The 19,772-nt window shown below is 48.1% G+C and overlaps 1 protein-coding gene across 1 annotated transcript in view; it reads left to right on the forward strand.

The window, feature by feature from the left end:
• Positions 1-3,537: 3,537 nt before the first annotated feature.
• Positions 3,538-19,772, forward strand: part of LOC119383297 (TWiK family of potassium channels protein 18) — an 84,584-nt gene continuing 68,349 nt past the window's right edge. The window contains exons 1-2 of the mRNA XM_037651368.2: positions 3,538-3,879; positions 12,257-12,464. Of these exons, the coding sequence (XP_037507296.2) occupies positions 3,616-3,879; positions 12,257-12,464 (472 nt within the window). The 5' untranslated portion in view covers positions 3,538-3,615. The remainder of the gene's footprint in view (positions 3,880-12,256; positions 12,465-19,772) is intronic.

A 19,772-nucleotide genomic window follows, 5' to 3' on the forward strand; every position in this document is an offset into this window, starting at 1 on the left:
GTGCCGCTAAATATTGCACACGCCAGAGCGCGCGCCTCGAGCTCTGGGCGACGGTGCTGGTGGAGAGCTTCGCTCCGACAGCGTTGCACCCACGTGCGTTGGCGACACCATCGCTGCCCAGCTAGCACGCGCCGTCCTATGCCGCTCCGAATGAACATAGTAAGCTTTCTTTCCCACTGCTATCGCGAACTGCATTATATACCACAGTCGGTTACAGCCTAACAATAAGCTCCGCCCACAGCCCACCCAGGGAGAACTTGCATAGATGCATTCTGCCCAGTCACATTTGTTCCTTCCCGTGACGCCAAGCGCCTTCCGCGTGTTTCAGGTAGGTGATTTTCCCATGCGGACACTTGTTAGTGCCGTTGGTTTTCACTTCAAAACTTGAACCTCCTGCGAAATTTCAGCAAAGGTTCCGGCACCACTGCTCAGTCAAACGTAATAATTTAGGTAGGGACGACAAAGTTTTGAATGAATGGCAGGCGCGCCGCAGCTCTGGGCGCGGAGCTTGTATTTATTAAGTTGTAACCGACTATAGTGGTGCGTAGGAGCAGCAGCAGCAGCAGCAGCAGTAGTAGTAGTAGTAGGAATATATTATTATTATTATTATTATTATTATTATTAGTAGTAGTAGTAGTAGTAGTAGTAGTTAGTATTCCTACAAATTGTTTATGCATTTTGTGTTGCACCTCGTTTTATATGCAACGTTCAATAACTGTTATGGTACTCGCCGCGCCCTTATACCTCGTTTCATACATCAGGTGCAACGCTACGGAAGCTAGCGAGGCTTCTTGCAGTACATGCATTTACACCCTCAATGATTTTACCGCCCGTAATGTGATTTTTTTTTCGTTTTTAGACTGTATAATGCATAAAGATGTTTTGTGCCTTAGAAATAAACGAACCACTTTATTTATACTGTTGTCAAACTTCTTACATAGCTCCCACAGCGTTGCACCCGAAATAGGGTTTTTTACCGCAAGTTTGACAAGTGAAACGCTTGGGCATTTACTGATATAATGCCAAACTTTCCTTAGAAGCCACTGCGTGTTGCTAAACAAATTCCAGAACAGCACTCAATGGTTTCTTGTTTCCTATAAAGGTCTTGCGTCAAAGTAGTCAGAATGGCAAGGCTCTGCTAGAATCCTTATCAACCACTCTCGTGTGTAATGCACGTACCCTTGGTGCGACGTGGTGTGTTGCAGTGTGCCTATCTGTCTTTTTCCCTCTCTGTATTTGTATCTTCCTTTTCTTAAACCTTTTCCCTTATTGTTTTCTTTGCTCTTCAAGCGTGTGTACGTAGTGTCCCATTCAGCAGGAAATTGCTAGCCCACTTACTTTTCTCCTGTGCTGTTACTTCTCCCTTTCATGGTGCTCATTACAATAACTTGTAACGGTAGCAGATGCGATTGGCAGATTGTCAACATTGATGACACACACAGTAACATTTTTACATGAATAACCGCAACAACAGCCGTCATCTTAACATTGGTGATAGTTTCAAAATTCGTACCGACTGGATCTTCCTAGTGAAATCATTGGCTTCGTATCATACATTGCACTATGCGCACTAAGGTTATTAGTAGAAACGTCGCTTAACAAAATTCTGAAAATTAGTGAAATATGCATTTTTATTCCCAGTGTAAGTAACGTTCGCCTCTTCAAGTGATCTATACTAGTGAGTAGATTTGCGCTATACGCCGCAAGAGATTTTCTTTTTAATTCTGTTAACGATAAAATAACACGCAAGTCACCTCAGCTAAACATGCAAATCTCCTTATGAAGGCAGGTAGAAACGCACAGGAAAAATAGGGAGATTCACCAGAGGAGTTCTCCAATTGGCTACCCTGTACTTTTGAACGGGAAGTGAGGTATATATGAAAGAACAAAAGAGAGGGAAAGCATAGAACAGTCTATGCAGGTTTCACAGTCATTATAACAATGTCAACGTCCGACTAACCCACAGTAACACAATCCAATGCTCAGTTACAAGGCGTCGTTCAGTCCAGTGTGTCTAAGAAGACGCAGCAATGTCTTTATAGCGACTTGTAGTGAAGTCTATGTAGGCCAGTACCCAAGAATGTCGCTTCCTGTGAATGGGTGGCTGTCAAGCGGCGGAGAGCGCTGCGCTTTGGTGGTTAAAATGAGGACACTCGCAGAAGAGGTACGCGATTGTTTCGCTGCATCCCAGACTTCGCATAGTTGGCTATTAGTCATTCCAGCGGAAAAAGAACAATCATTTGAGAATGTCACTCCAGTGATGATGATATGTGGTCTTTATTGGCGCAAAGGCCGCTTACGGCCAAAGCGCGCAAGATAAAGTATTATGTGGATGCAATAGCGTGGTCAATAGCAATGAGTGGGGATGCCACTCGAACCGTAGGCGGTCAAGAAAAGTAGAACCACAAAAAGAGAGGTCGGACGATATACGTGTGGTAGTAGATTATGGTCCTAGGTATATCTAACACATTATATCTAACGGCTTAGACATTTATACACATTATGTTGTATACGAAACACGCATAGGGTAGAAATAAGCGCTTACGCTCTTAAAATGAAAATTCTCCGATCAACATGATTCGAACTCATGAGCCCTCGGCATTGTGCACATTAGTTCGGGACGCGTTAACCGCGCACTACGCTCTCGCGCGAAATTCCTGCTTCGTGATTTGTGCGAGCTGATGAGCCCGACTCAGACTACGAGCATGGTGGCATCTGTGCGTTACCATAAGAGGTCGTACTGTGCGACATCTTGTCCATATAAAAGTTGTCCTTCAATAGATGGGACTTCAGCTTTAGGAGCTCCTTGACGTAAATGAGTTCAAGTGATCACTGAAGTATTTTTTTACAGCATTTCTATTAGGCCGCGAGAGTGGCTACCATTGCTTCCTTTGAAGAGCGCCTCGAGGCGCTCCAGCGGATGCGAGGGTGCCCAAAGCACCCTATTCCTGGCAGCTCCAAGACTCGACCGGCGCTCTGCGACTTGTCTGAATGCCTATTACCGTTCGGTTAATGGGCCACACTGTTTTCCTTCGTCAGTGCAGTCGTTGCTCTCTCTCTCTCTCTCTCTCTCTCTCTCTCTCTCGCGCGCGCGCGCGCAATCGCTAGATCTCTGTGGCGCTAAGCAAAAGCTCAGCGGCTTTCTGGTCTAGCTCGCTCCTTATTTAAGATATCACGTATAACATTTGTGAAGGACCCAGCACTCTTACGCAATTAGTACTTCAACATAAGACAAAAAATCGACGCAGTTTATTTTAAGCGCTCGTTACTGAGTGCACATTGATTGATCACGTTCAGCTTATGACAAGGTTTGCCCGATCTGCAACGAGAACAGTGTTGCTTACCGCAAGCGGATTTAACTTTGCAAAAATTTCGCGAAGTTGTGACATCGATCGTGCAATATTTGCGTTTAGGAAGCCTTGAAATTGGTTCAGTTGCAGTTCATCTGGCCCGCATAAGCCCTCCGACCTCTAACACCACCGCAGACGACCGACGACAAATCTCGAGCCCCACATTTAGCGCGCCAAATGTCAATGCTGTCAGTATTGTAATGCTGTTGGCACAGGCGCAGGCCGTCGAGACTCTCCCGTGCTAGCTGTGGGCCCCTTGTAAGCCATGGTTGGCACGGACTGCGAACGGCCGACCCCTGCGCGGGAACCGGTGCCGCTGGTGGTGGTGAGCCCGATGCACGTGATGACGCTGTCGGCCCGCCGATCGTGGGGCGTGCGCATGGCCCAGCGCCTGCACGCCGTCTCCCAGCGGTGGTTCACGCACGTGCTGCTGCTCTTCCTGTTGGCAGCCTATGCAGCGCTCGGCGCACTCGCGTTCCGCTGCCTCGAAGGCCCCTACGAAGCACGCGCAAAGACGGGTCTCCGCCAGGTAAGCTCGAATGAATTAAGGAATGTCATTTCGTTCATATGTGACTCACTTCCGCTTCAACTATCTTCGACTGGAATTGACTGATTAATTTATTGATCGGTCGATTGGTTTATTTATTTAGAAGTGGGAGAGAGATAACTTGTATATAATTTACTGGACCGGCCACTGAACACAGTGGTTGCTGTCACATCTTTCTGGGATCGTTATAGGTGTCATTAGAACCGTTAATTATACACAACCGACGAAGTCCTACCTCTGTAATTTACCACAAACTATCACCATGTAGTTTCATTATGTGTATCTTTTTCTAAAAATGTTCACCTCTCGCCTTTACAAAATGTGGCTAGTCTTACTGGAAGGCCATACCTTGTAGTAAGAAGCTATTTCGACATATAGCCAGTCACTACCACGAGGTGCAACGTGGGCGTCATTAATATCGCCCACTTGCCTCGTCGTGTACAGCACGTCTGTTAATTATTAGATTACAAAAGCCAGGCAGCACTGTGCTTGGTTAATCTTTGGAATGAGTGACTAGCCGATAGTGCCTATAGTCGGATACAACTTAGCAAGGCCGGAAGGGCCCCACCCAGATGACCGATCACCTCTGCGACTAAAGAAATAGCCCTGCTCATGCACTCGGCATTGTTCTCCGAAGACGGGGTCACCGGCCGTCCGGCCTCATGACGTCAGCCTGGAGTGCGCTCCCATTGGTGCAGGCTTGTGTGCGCCCGCCTTTGCCGCGGACTTCTAATGTTGTATTCGACTCTAATGCTATTGACACCCTTGTGGCCTTGAAATTGTGCAACAATGCAATTATCACAGCTTTTTTGTTCGTTTATGCGGTTTACCATTACCCGGCCTCATCCGCTGCTATGTCCGACATCATTAATGGTTCCATTGGCTCGCATTTGTTCTTACGCTAAGTACTGCGCGCACAATCAGTTTGTTTTTTTTTAATACGCAAAACTGTCTTTGAGAGCCGACGTAAGTCAATCGCGATGCTGGACACTTCGTTAGCGAATCAAGCCACGCATTTGTGAACATTTGCGAACGAAGCGCTTCGCAAATCTGGTCCCTTAAATATGCTTGCATCTTGTTGCGCGGCATCGCAAGTTATGGTTTATTTAGCGTTTTTCTTCTGGTTATAGCGTTCCCGCTACTTAGCCTATCTCACGTGCCTATCTCACGTAGTTTGCGCCGTTTCCGTGAACAGCGGCTACAGGTGGTCAAAATGAAGCGACTTTTCACAATCCGTTTCCTTCAATTCCAACATATTTATTGAGTTAGTTAGTTAGTTAGTTAGTTAGTTAGTTAGTTAGTTAGTTAGTTAGTTAGTTAGTTAGTTAGTTAGTTAGTTAGTTAGTTAGTTAGTTAGTTAGTTAGTTAGTTAGTTAGTCAGTCAGTCAGTCAGTCAGTCAGTCAGTTAGTTAGTTAGTTAGTTAGTTAGTTAGTTAGTTAGTTAGTTAGTTAGTTAGTTAGTTAGTTAGTTAGTTAGTTAGTTAGTTAGTTAGTTAGTTAGTTAGTTAGTTAGTTAGTTAGTTAGTTAGTTAGTTAGTTAGTTAGTTAGTTAGTTAGTTAGTTAGTTAGTTAGTTAGTTAGTTAGTTAGTTATAAAATGCCTAGAAATTGTGTTTTCACCTCGCTGGATCATACCATGCTAGTGTGATCGGCAGCGGGCACACATAGAACGATGGCATCACGCCCCCCGGTTTTCGATTAAACGGTGAGCAGCTGGAGCACGTACGGGATACGCCTGGAAGCTTATTTTGAAGGAAATGAGATCACCGACAGTGCAAAGCGCCGAGCTCTTCTGGTGTCTTCGTTGAGCGATGATGCCGTCCGCCTATTGGAAGGTCGCCTTTCAACCGTGTCGGTCAACAGCCGAAACTACGAGCAAATCGTTCAATACCTAGAGGAACAGTACAACCCCCAAGTTAATGAGACAGCAGCAAGTTTCTCGTTCTTCATGCGCAAGCAACAGGACGGTGAGAGCTTTAGGGAATACATCGCCGACCTCCGTAGATTGGCGAAGAATTGCAACTTCGGCAACTCCCTGAATCGGATGCTTCGAGACCGCATCGTATTCGGCATTCGGGATGACGATGCCCGTCGTTGCCTCCTCACGCACAAGAAGCTAACTGTCGAGGAGGCGGAAGAATTCGCCATAGCATCGGAAGAAGCACTGAACGACGTGCGAGACATGCGCGAAGGGCTCCCGGAGACGACGGTGAGCAGCACCAACGTTTTGCAGTCACAGCGAGGGCGGCGGCACTGGGCACAGCGGGGCAATAATGAAGCAAGCAGGCATTCGTGCGATCGATGTGGTGGCCCCCACGCTACGCGCACATGCCGTCATCGCAACACAAGATGCTATCATTGTGGCATTAAAGGACAACTGGCAAAGGTTTGCAGACAGGGGCGTTCCCGGGCGACGGGCGCATTTGCCGTAGAGCCAACAGAAGGTGAGAGCGAGGAAGAGATGCTGCTTGCTCTCGTTGCTCACAGCTCCGGCGACGGTGCTACATTGAAACCACGCGAGGAAAATTTCACGCGGCAGGGTCGGAATCTGCGTATGATCATAGACACCGGCTCTCCGGTCAGCGTCATCCCAATGAACATACTTGAGAAGCATCGCAAGTGGTGGCCGGCTGTGGAGAAGACATCGCTCCGGTTAACATGCTTCTTGGGCCCATTACCGGTTGTCGGTCGGATAACTATGAATGTTCAGTCGGGTTCAACGGTGGTAGGGAGCACGGTAATCGTTGTTGGCTGTCAGGGACCGCTTCTCTGTGGCCGGAACACTATAGAAGCATTCCGCAGGGCAGGGGTGTCCCTTTGGGACGACGGTAATTCCACGATTGTAAATGTGGTGCGTGAAAACGCCGAAGTGAATCCCCTGCTCGAAGATTTTTCGGATCTTTTTGAAGACAAGCTTGGTTGTTGCAAGGGGCCACCTGTGAAACTGCACCTCAAAGAGGGAGCCCGCCCACGTTTCTGTAAAGCACGTACAGTGCCCTATGCTATGCGTGCAAATGTCTCAGCCGAGATCGACCGTCTCGTGCAAGACGAGGTGCTCTCGCCGGTAAGTGTTTCGGAATGGGAAACTCTGGTGGTTCCAGTCGCAAAAAAGAACGGCGACATACGGTTGTGCGGTGACTTCAAGTTGACCGTCAACCCAGCGTCGCACTTGGAACAATACCCCTTGCCCAAGGTTGAAGACATTTTGGCGGCTCTTTCCGGAGGCGAAGTTCTCACAACGCTGGACTTGCGCAACGCCAACAATCAGCTGCCGCTGGACGCAGAAGCCAGAAAGACAGATGTGCTAAACACATACAGAGGCCTGTATTGCTACAATCGACTAGCGTTTGAGATTGCTTCAGCCCCGGCCTTGTTTCAGCGACGCATGGAATCCATACTGCAAGGTGTGCCAGACGTCCAGGTGTACCTCGACGACATCATCGTGGCGGAAAAGAGAAACGACACTTCCGTGCTCCGGCAGGTGTTTCAGCGGCTGCGGGGAAACAACCTGAAGCTGAACAAAGCAAAGTGCCGATTTAGAGAAGTGCAAGTGTCGTTCCTAGGGCATCGCATCGACGCGGATGGCCTTCATCCCCTGCAAGACAACCTGGAGGCGGTACTAGCAGCGCCGAAGCCAGCATCGGTAAGCCAGCTGAAGTCTTTCCTGGGCTTGGTGACATACTATGCGAAGTTTTTGCCCAACTTGTCAACGACGCTAGCTCCTTTATATGGCCTACTGGCAAAAGGTGTGCAATGGAACTGGGGGCCAGCACATGACAGGGCGTGTGAGGCAAAAGGTTGCCTTAAGTAATGCTAAATTTCTCGTTCACTATGACCCGCAAAAGCCTCTACAACTGGAGTGCGATGCGTCGGCGGTCGGCTTGGGCGCAGTGCTGTCCCATCAGATTAATGGCTAAGACTATCCGATAGCTATCCGCTCAAGAACCTTAACACCGGCGGAGCGCAACTACTCGCAACTGGAAAAAGAAGCGCTCGCGCTTCTTTTTCCAGTTGCGAGTAGTTGCGAGTAGTTCTTTTTCCAGTTTTCGGGGTTACAAGGTTTCGAGACTATCTTTTTGGTAATAAATTTTGTTTGGTGACTGATCATAAGCCACTGACGGGGCTGGGTTCCATCGCTACAAACCTATTCCGCAAATGGCGGCGGCCAGGACCCAGAGATGGGCACTACTATTACCCGCATATCAGTATGACACTCAGTACCGGAAAGGGCCATTGAATGCGAATGCCGACGCCTTGAGCCGTTTGCCTCTGCCGGAACCAGCGCACCACGGTGAAGATGATCCAGTAGAATATGTGCTGCATGCGCAAGCATTGACAGATTTCTCTCTTTGCACGCAGCAGTTGGCTGACAGCACAAACGAGGACGCTCTTCTGAGGCAAGTGAAGACATGGATTCTGCGTGGCTGGCCTAAACAACTCGGGCAGGAGTAACAGGGCTTCCTGCCGTACTTCACCCGAAGACACGAACTCACTGTGAGTAAAGGACTCATCTACTGGGGTCATCGGGTTGTTCTGGCCGAAGCAGTGCGGTCAAATATTCTTCAACTACTCCACGATACCCATCCCGGCATGACGGCTATGAAGCGCCTGGCGCGCTCATTGTTTTGGTATCCCGGATTGGACCACGACATTGAAGAGTTGGTGCACAGCTGCCAGCCATGTGGCGAAAACTGGCCCATGCCAGCAAGGTAGGCCCCTTTCAGCTGGCCGAAAACCAACAAACGTTGGTCTCGCCTGTACATCGACTAGGCTCGTCCAGTCGAAGGGCATATGATCTTGGTCGTAGTGGATGCGGAAACTAAATGGTTGCAAGCAGTACCCCTCAAAACAGCTAGTGCAGAAACCACAGTTGAAGCGCTGCGTGGTATGTTCGCGCGTTTTGGCCTGCCTCACACAGTCGTCTCCGACAATGGGCCACAATTTAACAGTTCAGTGACTAAAAAATTTTTGGAAGATAATCATGTGCGCCATGTCAACTCCGCTCCATATTATCCGCAGTCAAACGGATTGGCAGAGCGCGCTGTGCGCACCATTAAAGAACGAATCAACAAAAACAAAGCGGTAAGTTTGCTAAGTCGAATTAACTAGTTCTTACTACGTTACTGGACAACACCGACTCAAGGCGGCCAATTGCCCGCCGAGGTAATGCTCGGTTTTCAGCCAAGAGCCCGTCTTAGCGCACATTTTCCAGAGGAGGTGGAACGGGACCCCGTGGTGAACACACCCACAGCGCCGATGCAGCGTTTTCCTCCGGGGGCGCCTGTGTGGTCACGTCAGTACAATCAAGCCGGCCAGCGATGGTTACCCGGCACGGTGACGTCATCAAGAGGTAGGCGCTTGGTCATGGTGGACACCACCGGAGGAATGCAGTTTCGGCACGTGGACCAACTGCGGCCACGGCACCTCTCAACGGTGGCAAAGCAGGAGCTCTGCGCAACCCGGTCTTCGGAACAGCAACCCTCACCCCGTGATCCACCCTCACTTGACCTACCTTCGGCAGGCAACAACATCGAGCCAACAGACTTATCGCTGGGCACATCACGGTCTCCCAGTGAGACAGATTCAAGGACACCGACAGCGTCGGAACTTCCCAGGCGTTCTACGCGCATAAGAAGGCAGCCTGACAGACTTGGCTTCTAAGGGAAAGGAAGTGCCATGTCGCGGCATCTCAAGTGCATGTTCGGCACCAACATGTGCGCATGCGCGCTCAAAGGCACACAGCATAAATACAGCCACGCTATCTGCAATAAACGATTCTTGGCCTGGTGCTTACTGAGTGTGTTACTGCCGCGGCGCGATACAACACTAGCCACATACCGAAACAGAAGTAACAGTTGATAAAAGCAGGCTGATTGTGTTTACATGTCAAATAACCTATTAATTGTCGGTGGGGGTTGAATCAGCGAAAAAAATTACAGAAATAATTATCATAGGCAGGTGCCAGATTTACTAGTAAATAAGGAAGACAGATGTAACCATGTCCAGTGATATGGGGGCAATGATAACAAAAAGACACAAAAAACGAATACGAAAGAAGGAATTAAGAAGCGCGCTTATAAACCACATATATAATTCTCGACTGCAAATACATGAATGTTCAATTATGCTAGGGGGCTGGTGGTAATGAGTGTCCCGAATCATACTTTAACACTGTATTTTCCAAATGCATTTTACATAAAGAAAATATAGGACTTTACCTGTATTTCTAACGAAGAAAGTAATATGGAATGTTGTTCGGGTTGTATCCTAAATAGGTAAGTGTTAATTAATATGATAAATTGACGGAAAGCTAATTAACGAATATGTTATTGAAATATGCGAGGAAAAAGCAGTTGCTGCGTTACCGAGCTGCGCAGATGCTCGACACATGTTCGGTCTTGCCTGTATACTCGCAGGTCAAGCATGCGTTTCCCATCGTATTAAAGCCTTTAAGTTCTCCACAGATGGGGTCATAGTGGTGCCGAAACCCGAGACCGCTGGCAGTTGAAGTGGCGTGGCCACACTCTCAGAATTGGAACCCACGACGCTTGGCTCGCACATGGTCGTCGCGTGTCGTCGGTGGCATTTAAGGCAGCTGTCCTTTCTGTGGCAATTCTTTGCCAGATAAGATTTCATGGTACATCTGAAGCAGCGCCCATTTTCCTCAAGCTTGGTCTTCTTGTTTGTGATGACAAGTGCGGCTTTGCAATGTTCGGTAGCATGTTCGGCGCTGTTACAAAAGAAACAGACGGTCCGTGCGCGGTACTCTGAAGTCGGTGGCACTTCTTTCGGCGTGTTCGGTTTAAAGGGCTTCTGGTACGATCTGACTGCTTCACTCTGTTTAGCTCGCTTATTTCGGTCCATGTCAACGCTCCATGTCTCGCAGCGCTCTCGATCTTCCACTTCTCATTTCATAAAGCGAAGCAGAGATCGCAAGGTGTTCTGCGATGCGGAAGACGTCTGCTCACCTTCTGCGCCGTTTCCTCTAGGCGACGGGTGTTCGTTGTTTTGTTCACCGCGTCTGCAGTACTCGAGTGCCAGCTCTCGTGGTAGACTTCGGAGGATGAGCGGTTGCAGAGCAATTGAGAACGACTCCTCTGTAATCTTAAATGTCCGGAGATCGCGAATATTAGCCTCGATGTCGTCATACAAGCGACGCAATCCGCGTACATCTGCTGCTGACCGAACGGGGTGTGAGGCGATGAGATGCTCTACGTGGTCTTTGACTATGACGTCTTCCCTAGCAAATCGCGCAACGAGGATATCCCGTGCGTCTTGATAACCCCTCGAAATTGCGTTAAGTCCGGCGATAGCAGCAGCTGCGGGGCCTGTTAGTGCTGATCTCAAATAGGCAAACTTGTCTACATCCGTCAAAGTCGCGTTCTCATGGACTACTGTTTGAAACTGTTCCCAAGAGGGAGGCCAGTTGCGAGGCGTTCCGTTAAACTTCAAAAGTTCCAGGCGTGGAAGCCTTATGCTGTGACTAGAGGTCGGGGTGTCCGCCGCGGTAAGGTTTAGGTTTGGTGATGCATGTTCTGCCGTTGGCTGCAATTACAGAATCTGGTACTTCGGCTTGGATGACTAAGTCTATGTACCCGGCAGCTCGAAGAAATTCTTGCTCATTGTCTGGGCCCGTCAAGTACGGCTCTATCTCTCGATCAATAAATTTGAGCTCGAATGTTATAGCTTCCGATCTGTCTGCGAGTATCTGAAGATCATGCAAGGCTGCTCCGTCATTCGAAATAGCCGCCTCGATTTCAATTACAAGCTTCATTAAAAGGGTGCGCTGGGCTTTGCGCTTGGCTTTAAGCGAGTCTATGATGGCAGTCGGTTGAGACGGAACAGCCTAGATGATTGGCTGGTCGAGATGGTAACCAGGCGCTTGTCTGCCCTCGGCTGCTGTGGATGCCATCGTTTGATGGCTCCCGGCGGGCTTCAGCACCGCTTTGAAGAGACAAACGCCTTGTGTAGAGAACTTGAAGACTTTCATACAACTTCTTGCAACTTCCGAGGAAGAACAAGTTGCTGCGTTCACGAACGGCGCGGGTACTCGAGACCCGTTCGGCCTTGCCTGTATACCAGCAGGTCAAGGATGAGTTTTATACCGTATTAAAGCCAATAACTTCTCTATCGAAGGTGTTTGTCTCTTCATATATTGCTTCATATTAATGCTTTATGTTGTTAATTAGAATTTCGGGGTATCAAAACGTTGTGCATTACAGTGTTAATGTCATCTTGATGAGCAGCGGTCGAACAAGCAAACCTTTGTTGAGTCAATTCAAGTTCCTGCATTCCTATGACCCCTTTTCATTTCATTGTCGTGTGTCAGAGATGCTGCTACAGGGCCATAACTGCTTTAGGTGCGTCGGCTACTCGTGGATGAGCTGCGCCGGAGCTGCAGTTCGACCGACGAGCACCGGTGGCGGCGGCTGGCCCTGCGGCGCCTGCAGGAGTACGAGGCACAGATGCGTGCTCTCTGTCAGGCCGGAGTCACCACGGACGCCGAGCGTCAGCTGTGGACCTTCTGGGGCGCCATGTTCTACTGCGGAACCGTCTTCACAACTATCGGTGAGCGCCGGGAGGTTCGCAGATGGTTGCCGCCCATAGACCTGCGTAAACATTAACGGGGAAAACTGGCAACCAACTTTAGGTACGGGGACACACCTGGAAATCAGGGGTGTAACCAAAAATGTTTTTCGGGTGGGGTTCAAGCATACTTTATGCATGTTCGTGCGTGCGTTTGTATGTGTTCGTGTCTAGTATATACACATGCAAAATTGAATAATTTCAGGAGGGAGGAGGGGCTACGCCACTGCTAGTCCCGATTCAATGAGAAGTAGCCACAGTCATCATGGTCATCATCTTCACATTGGAGAGATGTACAGAGGAAAGAGCTTCTCATGTTTCCTTTGTACTTTTTTTTGTTGTTACCGAGATTGACGAGGTGGAACAATGCTGTGCTAGAGCTATTTTGCTAGACAAATAATGACTTCTGCACTGGTGAAAAAGAAAGCACAGTCAGTATCAACTGCTCCTATTCCTTACTTAGGTCACAGGCGGATCACTAAAGGCTTTTCGGTAGCATGCAGCCATCGCGGCGTTCTTCGAGACATTCATCCGCCCTTCTGCAGATCACAGTTTAGGCACTAACAAGCATGCGCTCCCGGTTAAGGCCACCCGCTGCCAAATAAAGCAGCAAGCATAAATAAGTTTCAGACATGATAATTTGGGATTATTGCGCGAAAAACACGCGTTTCTCCGGTACTGCCGACTGTCAATTGAGCAAGCTTCTTGCGCAAATAAAAAAATGATGTTCCTAAAGTGATTAAAAATAAATTCAATTGCGTAAGCCTGCTTTCAAGGAACGTTGACATGGAGAAGACATTTGGTTCTAGCAAGCATGAACTGAAACACACTAGCACTCTGCTGATTAAAATTTGCAAGGTCTACAGACTGTGGTCAGGTCTGTAGTAGACGATTATTCCCACGGTGGCTGACGACACGTGACGCAACTGTTCACGCATTCTGGTGCTCGTGCTGCTTCGTCATCTCCAGAGTTGTATAAACAACCTGACAGGGTATTCCGCCCGGTTATTTGCGTAGAAGGAAGGCTATTCATGGTAAGAACTGTGCAGCGCTCACAAAAAGGACAAAGGACGGAATAAGTGGGCGCGACAGCGCATGTCATGTGCACTACTTCTGTTCTTTGTCCTTTTTGTGAGCGTTGCACAGTCCTTAGCATGAATCGATACCAACTAGCTCAGTTTTCCGTTCTAAGTCAAGGAAGAGTATGTACGAGCCTTTAGTGAACCACCTGTGACTAAAATAAGGAATAGGCGCCGTTGATACAGACTTTCCTTTTTTTTTTCACCATGTGTAGAAGCCATTATTTGTCTAGCACAATAGCTCTATACTCGGCGATAACTTTTATTGACAGCACTGTCGAAGCTACAGAACCGAAGCGCATGCTGCTACCGCGCCAAAAATTAGTACCTACGTTTACTGATGATTTTCTCATTTGCCTTGCTGAACTAAATGCTGCTTTATTTATTATGACACTCCAACAGTTGCGGGAGGTCGTGGGTAAAATGCAGTTATTGTTCACTTTGCAAGAATGCCTTCTTTTTCTTTCCATTTCTTAGATAGCACCCCCTTCTCAGCACGCCCGTTTTTCAAAGTAAACATGGCGTCCACGCCGCAGTAGGTCAGTGTGCGGCTGCAAAAGCGCAGTTTAGTTCTCCAAGAAAAATATACTCGCAATATAACACTACGGGGCTTGGTCGGCTGCGTGCGCCTCGTTGCCTGCGTCGCCTGCGTGTGCCTCGGGTTGTATGTCTTGTGCTTTCACCGCGATGTCCGCGCTGAAGTTACAGAGCGTACAAAGATCACTTCGCTCGCTGCAGCGGCGGCGTTTGCGAAACGAGCACGCTGTTCAAACAAAAATAAGTAACAACTGTGACACTTGATAGTTCGCGCTCGCCCTGTGTGTGTCCTTTTTGTGCGTCCTTTGCGCTTGAGCGACGCGCTGGCAATTTCGAGCGGCTTTCCGTTCTTCGCGCTACATTCCAATTTGTTGCTATCGCATTCATTGCTTCGCCGTTGCGGCGAAACTGACTTTTTATTATTATTATTATTATTATTATTATTATTATTATTATTATTATTATTATTATTATTATTATTATTATTATTATTATTATTATTATTATCGTTGTTGTTGTTGTTGTTGTTGTTGTTGTTGTTGTTGTTGTTGTTGTTGTTGTATATTTTATCTGCTAAGCGAGAAGGAATAGCCGGTGCCACCATAAAGGCACCAACCTTTCCTATTCATCATTTCAATGAAATAAAATATAACAATTCCATCAGAAAAAATCGACGCAGGTTGCGCATTCCTCCCTGCTAACGCCTGTCAGAACGCGCCCACAACCCCTGCAGCACGTTTAGTCAGCGCACGATGGCGCACGGCATAAAAAAAGAAAAAAAAATAGAAGCTATTCGGAATCTAATATCTTATTACTGTAAGCGTAACGTTGTCACAGTACATCCCTGGGCAGTGGACGTGGAATACGGCACGCGGCGTCCAATCTGGCCGGTGGGTGCGACGCCCAAAAAGCGAGGAGTTTCAAGAGAAGTGGGGAAGGGTATACGCCATTTTGGATGGGTCGAAAAATTTCCCATCTCTGATTCTGGTGGGGCAGATTGCAGTGGGAAGCGAGGCACGGGAAGCTTCCAAACGTGACAGGCCGGGCACACTTCCGAGCGCTACAAGGCGCCGACGCTGTTCTTCCTGGGAGCGCACTTCCGCCGGAAGTGTCGAGCGAGAACAATGCGAGTGGCTAGTTCTTCTGGCAAACGCGTGCGCATACGGGGCTCTGGCAGTCGCTCAGCCCTGCGGACCGTAGCCGCGTGTGCAAAAGAAATCGGGGCCGCTCGCGCGGCGCGCGAGTATGAACACAGAAAATAACGACCCGGTAATGGACCGGCGAGTTCTGGCGCAGAACGTCGCTTCCCTTGTTAACGCCGATGCCGGACGTAAAAAATCTATCACCGTCTGCAGGCATTCCACGCGATAGAAAGGGCAAAAAAAAAAAATTGCAACGCCCAGTACATACGGTCATTTAAAAAAAAAGCACGGTCAAGAAAAACTTTTGTTTTTTTCGCGAAGTAAAAGAAACCCAGACCAAAGCAAACAGAAATGTTTAGAAGCAAACTTCGAGGGACGGAACTGCGGACGTCCGGACGACCTGTCTAAAGCAGGAAAACACGCACGGCCGCCTCGGCGCGAAAAGCGCTTCGCTCGATTCTCACTGGCTCGGCGCGCGCGTGTCACGTGCATCAGTACGAGGGTGCAACTAGCGCTGCCGAGGAAACGCAGTTTTGGAAACGAAGTTTTGTACAGCGCACAACAGCTTCGGAAAGGCATTTTCACCTGCAGAGGCGCTGACGATGGGGCCATGGGGTTATTTCGATAAATTGCTTTAGCGATTTTTCAATTTAACATTAGTACACACGTTTACTATATGAGCTGTGCAATAGAAAGTGGGGCACAAATGAACAATTTTAACACGAAAATGTTTGATGCCAGGGTCCACCAAGACTCCACTGACATCAGAAGAACTTGAGTCTGGCCTAGTTGGTGCTTACTGTTTGACATCTTGACCACACACAAAAGGTGAGGACAGAAAGAGGTACGACGACACGGGCGGTCGTACCGCGCGTGTCGTACCGCCCGTCGTCGTACCTCCCTGTGTCCTCGTCTTTTGTGTGCGGTCAAGATGTCAAAGAGTTCACTGACATCTTTCCGTCACGGAAGTGACGTCCTTAAAATGTGCATGAACAAATAGTAAAGAAAAACTTGAAAAAAAAACATATCGGCAAATCCCACGCCTTGTGGGATTCGGTTTCATGCGAAGCAATCAGCGGGTGTAGTGCCATGCTGCATTTTTTGGCTTTGAGCCAAGCGTTACGAGGTGGATCGACGTGTTTCTGTAAGTGTGCACATCGCGGGCTTACCAGGCACGTTGACAACAGTGGCGTTTAAAGGATAACCAATGGTCCGACGTAACGTCAGATCTCACGTCAGAGCACATGCGTCATTATTATCGAAACGAAGTGCACTTTACGTGGCGATGATGTGAATATCATGCGTAAATTTCGTTAGCGTATTCCTCCGGGGTCGAGCAGCGCTTGAATATAGCTTGCTGAATCATAGGAATACAAATGTAATGTTTATCAGTCTGATATATAAAAGCGGAGCCAACAGTGGAACCACAGACGTTAACCTGACACGACTTCTGTATCGTAGGAGTACATGTGTAGTGTTTACTGCTTTGCTTAAAATTAGATAGCCAGCACAAGAACCACAATTGACGTTGCACCGATATACGCCTGCGTAGGGTGTTTTTACAAAGACGTTTCTAGACCAGGTGTGGTTCTGTGGTAGAATACCTGACTTCCACGCAGAATGCTTGGGTTCGGTTCCTGCTGGGATCCTAATGTTTATTCTTTCCATTCGTCGGGTCAACACTGTCGATGTCTGTTTTTCTGTTCTTAACGCTCTCAAATTTAAATTGTCAAGTTCTGTTCTCGCCATTTCTGGGTAGATATAAACTCTCAATCACCTGTGGAGCACACCCGTACACCGCGGCCTGCGGTAAACGGGTATGTGTCACACGTGTGTGCAGGAAAGGTTTTCACGACGTACGCGACAGGATTTTCACGTTATTCATGTCATGACCAGATAGTCACATTTGTCAAATCCTCTTACGCTCCCATGCCAATTTTAGTCTACTCCAAAGTAAGGGGGCGGTCACGAGACCACCAAGATTTAGGGCGGCTATATAGATAGATAGATAGATAGATAGATAGATAGATAGATAGATAGATAGATAGATAGATAGATAGATAGATAGATAGATAGATAGATAGATAGATAGATAGATAGATAGATAGATAGATAGATAGATAGATAGATAGATAGATAGATAGATAGAAACGCTCAAAATGCCTTGGGTTCGCTGAGAAATGCTTCGCATTTAAAAACCAAATGCAGTTCCACTACTGTGAAACCTGAGGAAGTGCGTAGCACGGTCATGCAGCGATTCCCGTTCGTAGAGTTTCCACTGCTCCATTTACAAAACCTTCGATGACGTGAATCTTTGAGGTAAGCATGCAGGGTTTCCCCGGCTCGAGTAGAATATTGTTAGGGAGATTCGCAAACTCTGTGCGCAACATGCGCACTACTTTTTGATGCGCATTATCCACTCCCTGCTTGTGACGGCAGTTGAGATACGTATCGTCTGTAGCGAGTTTCGTCAGGTTGTTTTCCTCTTCAGATGTAGCGACCAAGCGCCGGTGAGCAATCGTGCGCTCTGCGAGGCGGTGGCGCCCTCTCTTGCGCGGCGCAAAAGTGAACCGTATGCTTCCTAAGCATTTTTAGCGATCTTAAGTTAATTATTGCGATTACTTTTTGGTTATTGCTGTTAATTATATTATTTTAGACCTTGGTCGTTCACTTTAAACCGGTTTTGAGCATTGCAAGCCATGTTTTACGCCTGTATTGAGTGCTTGATCGTGAGCGAGACCACGCCACATGAGATCTATGAATGGACGACAAGCCGGTCCGCTAAAGCACTACGCACTTGAAAGTTTAGTTGATTTGAATGACCTGAGAATCGAACCCACGACCTCTCGGTCCGCGAAGAGAGGAACCCGGCTCTCTACCCACTGCGCCTAGGCTTTACCAGCGCACCTTAAATCTATCACACCTCCCCCTCACAGCAATGTTTGCGGGGCGGTGTTGCCCTCCAGAAGCGGTGAAGTGAAATACTGCATCATGACACTGCATTATTTCAGCGCAACGGAGGCTTTCAACGCATTAATATAGGAAAATCTACGGTCGGTGCAATGCGCCGCACGCGATGATAACGACAGGCGCTTACTTGCAACTGAGAATTCTTGCGAAAACACACAAAGAATATATACATGAGGGGAACGGTACCGAAGGCCAAGATCAACATGTGCAATGACTGACAGTAACAACTTATTAAAAACTAAAAAAGAAACGAAGGTTAAGAGAACAGCAAGATTACACGGAGTAGTAAGATCATGGTGGCCACTGCATGCGCGGACCAGTGCGCTCCAAAAACATTAATTCTTTTGCGCTGAGGATCACAGCCGGCTTGCTCACGCAAGAACCCCTCTCACGTTTCATCTGCGCAGCTACCACGATGACGCGAGTGCAGTCGTCCCTGTGTTACTGAGGTAAAAAGCTCATCGACTGCTCACTTTCACTAGATTCATTCCGTGAAGATACATTTGCGATAGCACGAACAGATTTTTTTTGTATGTTACGTTTTGCGTCCCCAACTAGATTATAGTAGTTAATGTGAGATGAAAACAAGAATTTCAAATGAGGGGGGCGGTTTATTAGTGAGGAGTGGTACGTTGGCTGAAGGCGGATCTAGCCTTACGAGATAAGCCGGCCCTGGCGCTTACTTTCAGAAAACATTAGAAAAGTTCGACGTTCGTCGTTGTTCAAGAACGAACCGCGCCACGAAACTGGACACAAGCCCCCGCCGGGTAGCCATCTTGCGCACGGAGCCATTTTCAGCCCAGGACACAACGCCCTGTAATGAGTCGGTCAAATATTACCGACCATAGATAAAGACCTTTACTTAAACGATTTGTCCAATCTTCAATGTCCACGCGAAAACGTCATGTCGTTCACTCAATTGCATATGGAGAGCCCTATAGACGTTGGAATGCTTAAACAAAAATTTGAGCTGTGTAACGAATCCAGTAGACTCCAACAAATAGCGTTCAACTTCACCGTGGGTCTCACGCTACGCGATGCGGCGAGTCCAATTTTGTATAGACATACCGGAGTACGCGCTGCCGATAGGCGTGCGCAGGGTTCCCCATCAGGGGGGGGGGTGTCGAAGGTTTATCGCAGCACCCCCCACCCTACTAAGTCAATGTACGGGGCAGATTTTGCGCCCCCCCCCTTCTTAGGTGACTATAAGGGTCAATGTACGGGGCAGATTTTTGTGCCCCCCCCCCTGCTCCCCCTGTGCGCAGGCGATGCACCAGGGAGGCCTCTGGCTTAAGTTTCACTGTTATAGACAACAACAAAAAAAAGAGCGCACACTGGGCAGAACAATCGAAGCTCGGAGTGTTCTAAAAGAGCGTATTTTGAGCTTTTATATTTTTAGGAGGAGCGCTAAACGAGGTTACAAGAGAAGACAACCCATGGGTGCAAGGATACCAACCAGATTTTATTTGAAGAAAGAGAGAGAAACAACTTTAATAAAATAAAGCTCCTGTGGGTGTAAATCCTCGTCTGAGACCCGAATGGCTATTGCGGCTCGCCGGGCC

Source organism: Rhipicephalus sanguineus, chromosome 1, assembly GCF_013339695.2.
Source record: "Rhipicephalus sanguineus isolate Rsan-2018 chromosome 1, BIME_Rsan_1.4, whole genome shotgun sequence".
NCBI classification, from domain to species: Eukaryota; Metazoa; Arthropoda; class Arachnida; order Ixodida; family Ixodidae; genus Rhipicephalus; species Rhipicephalus sanguineus.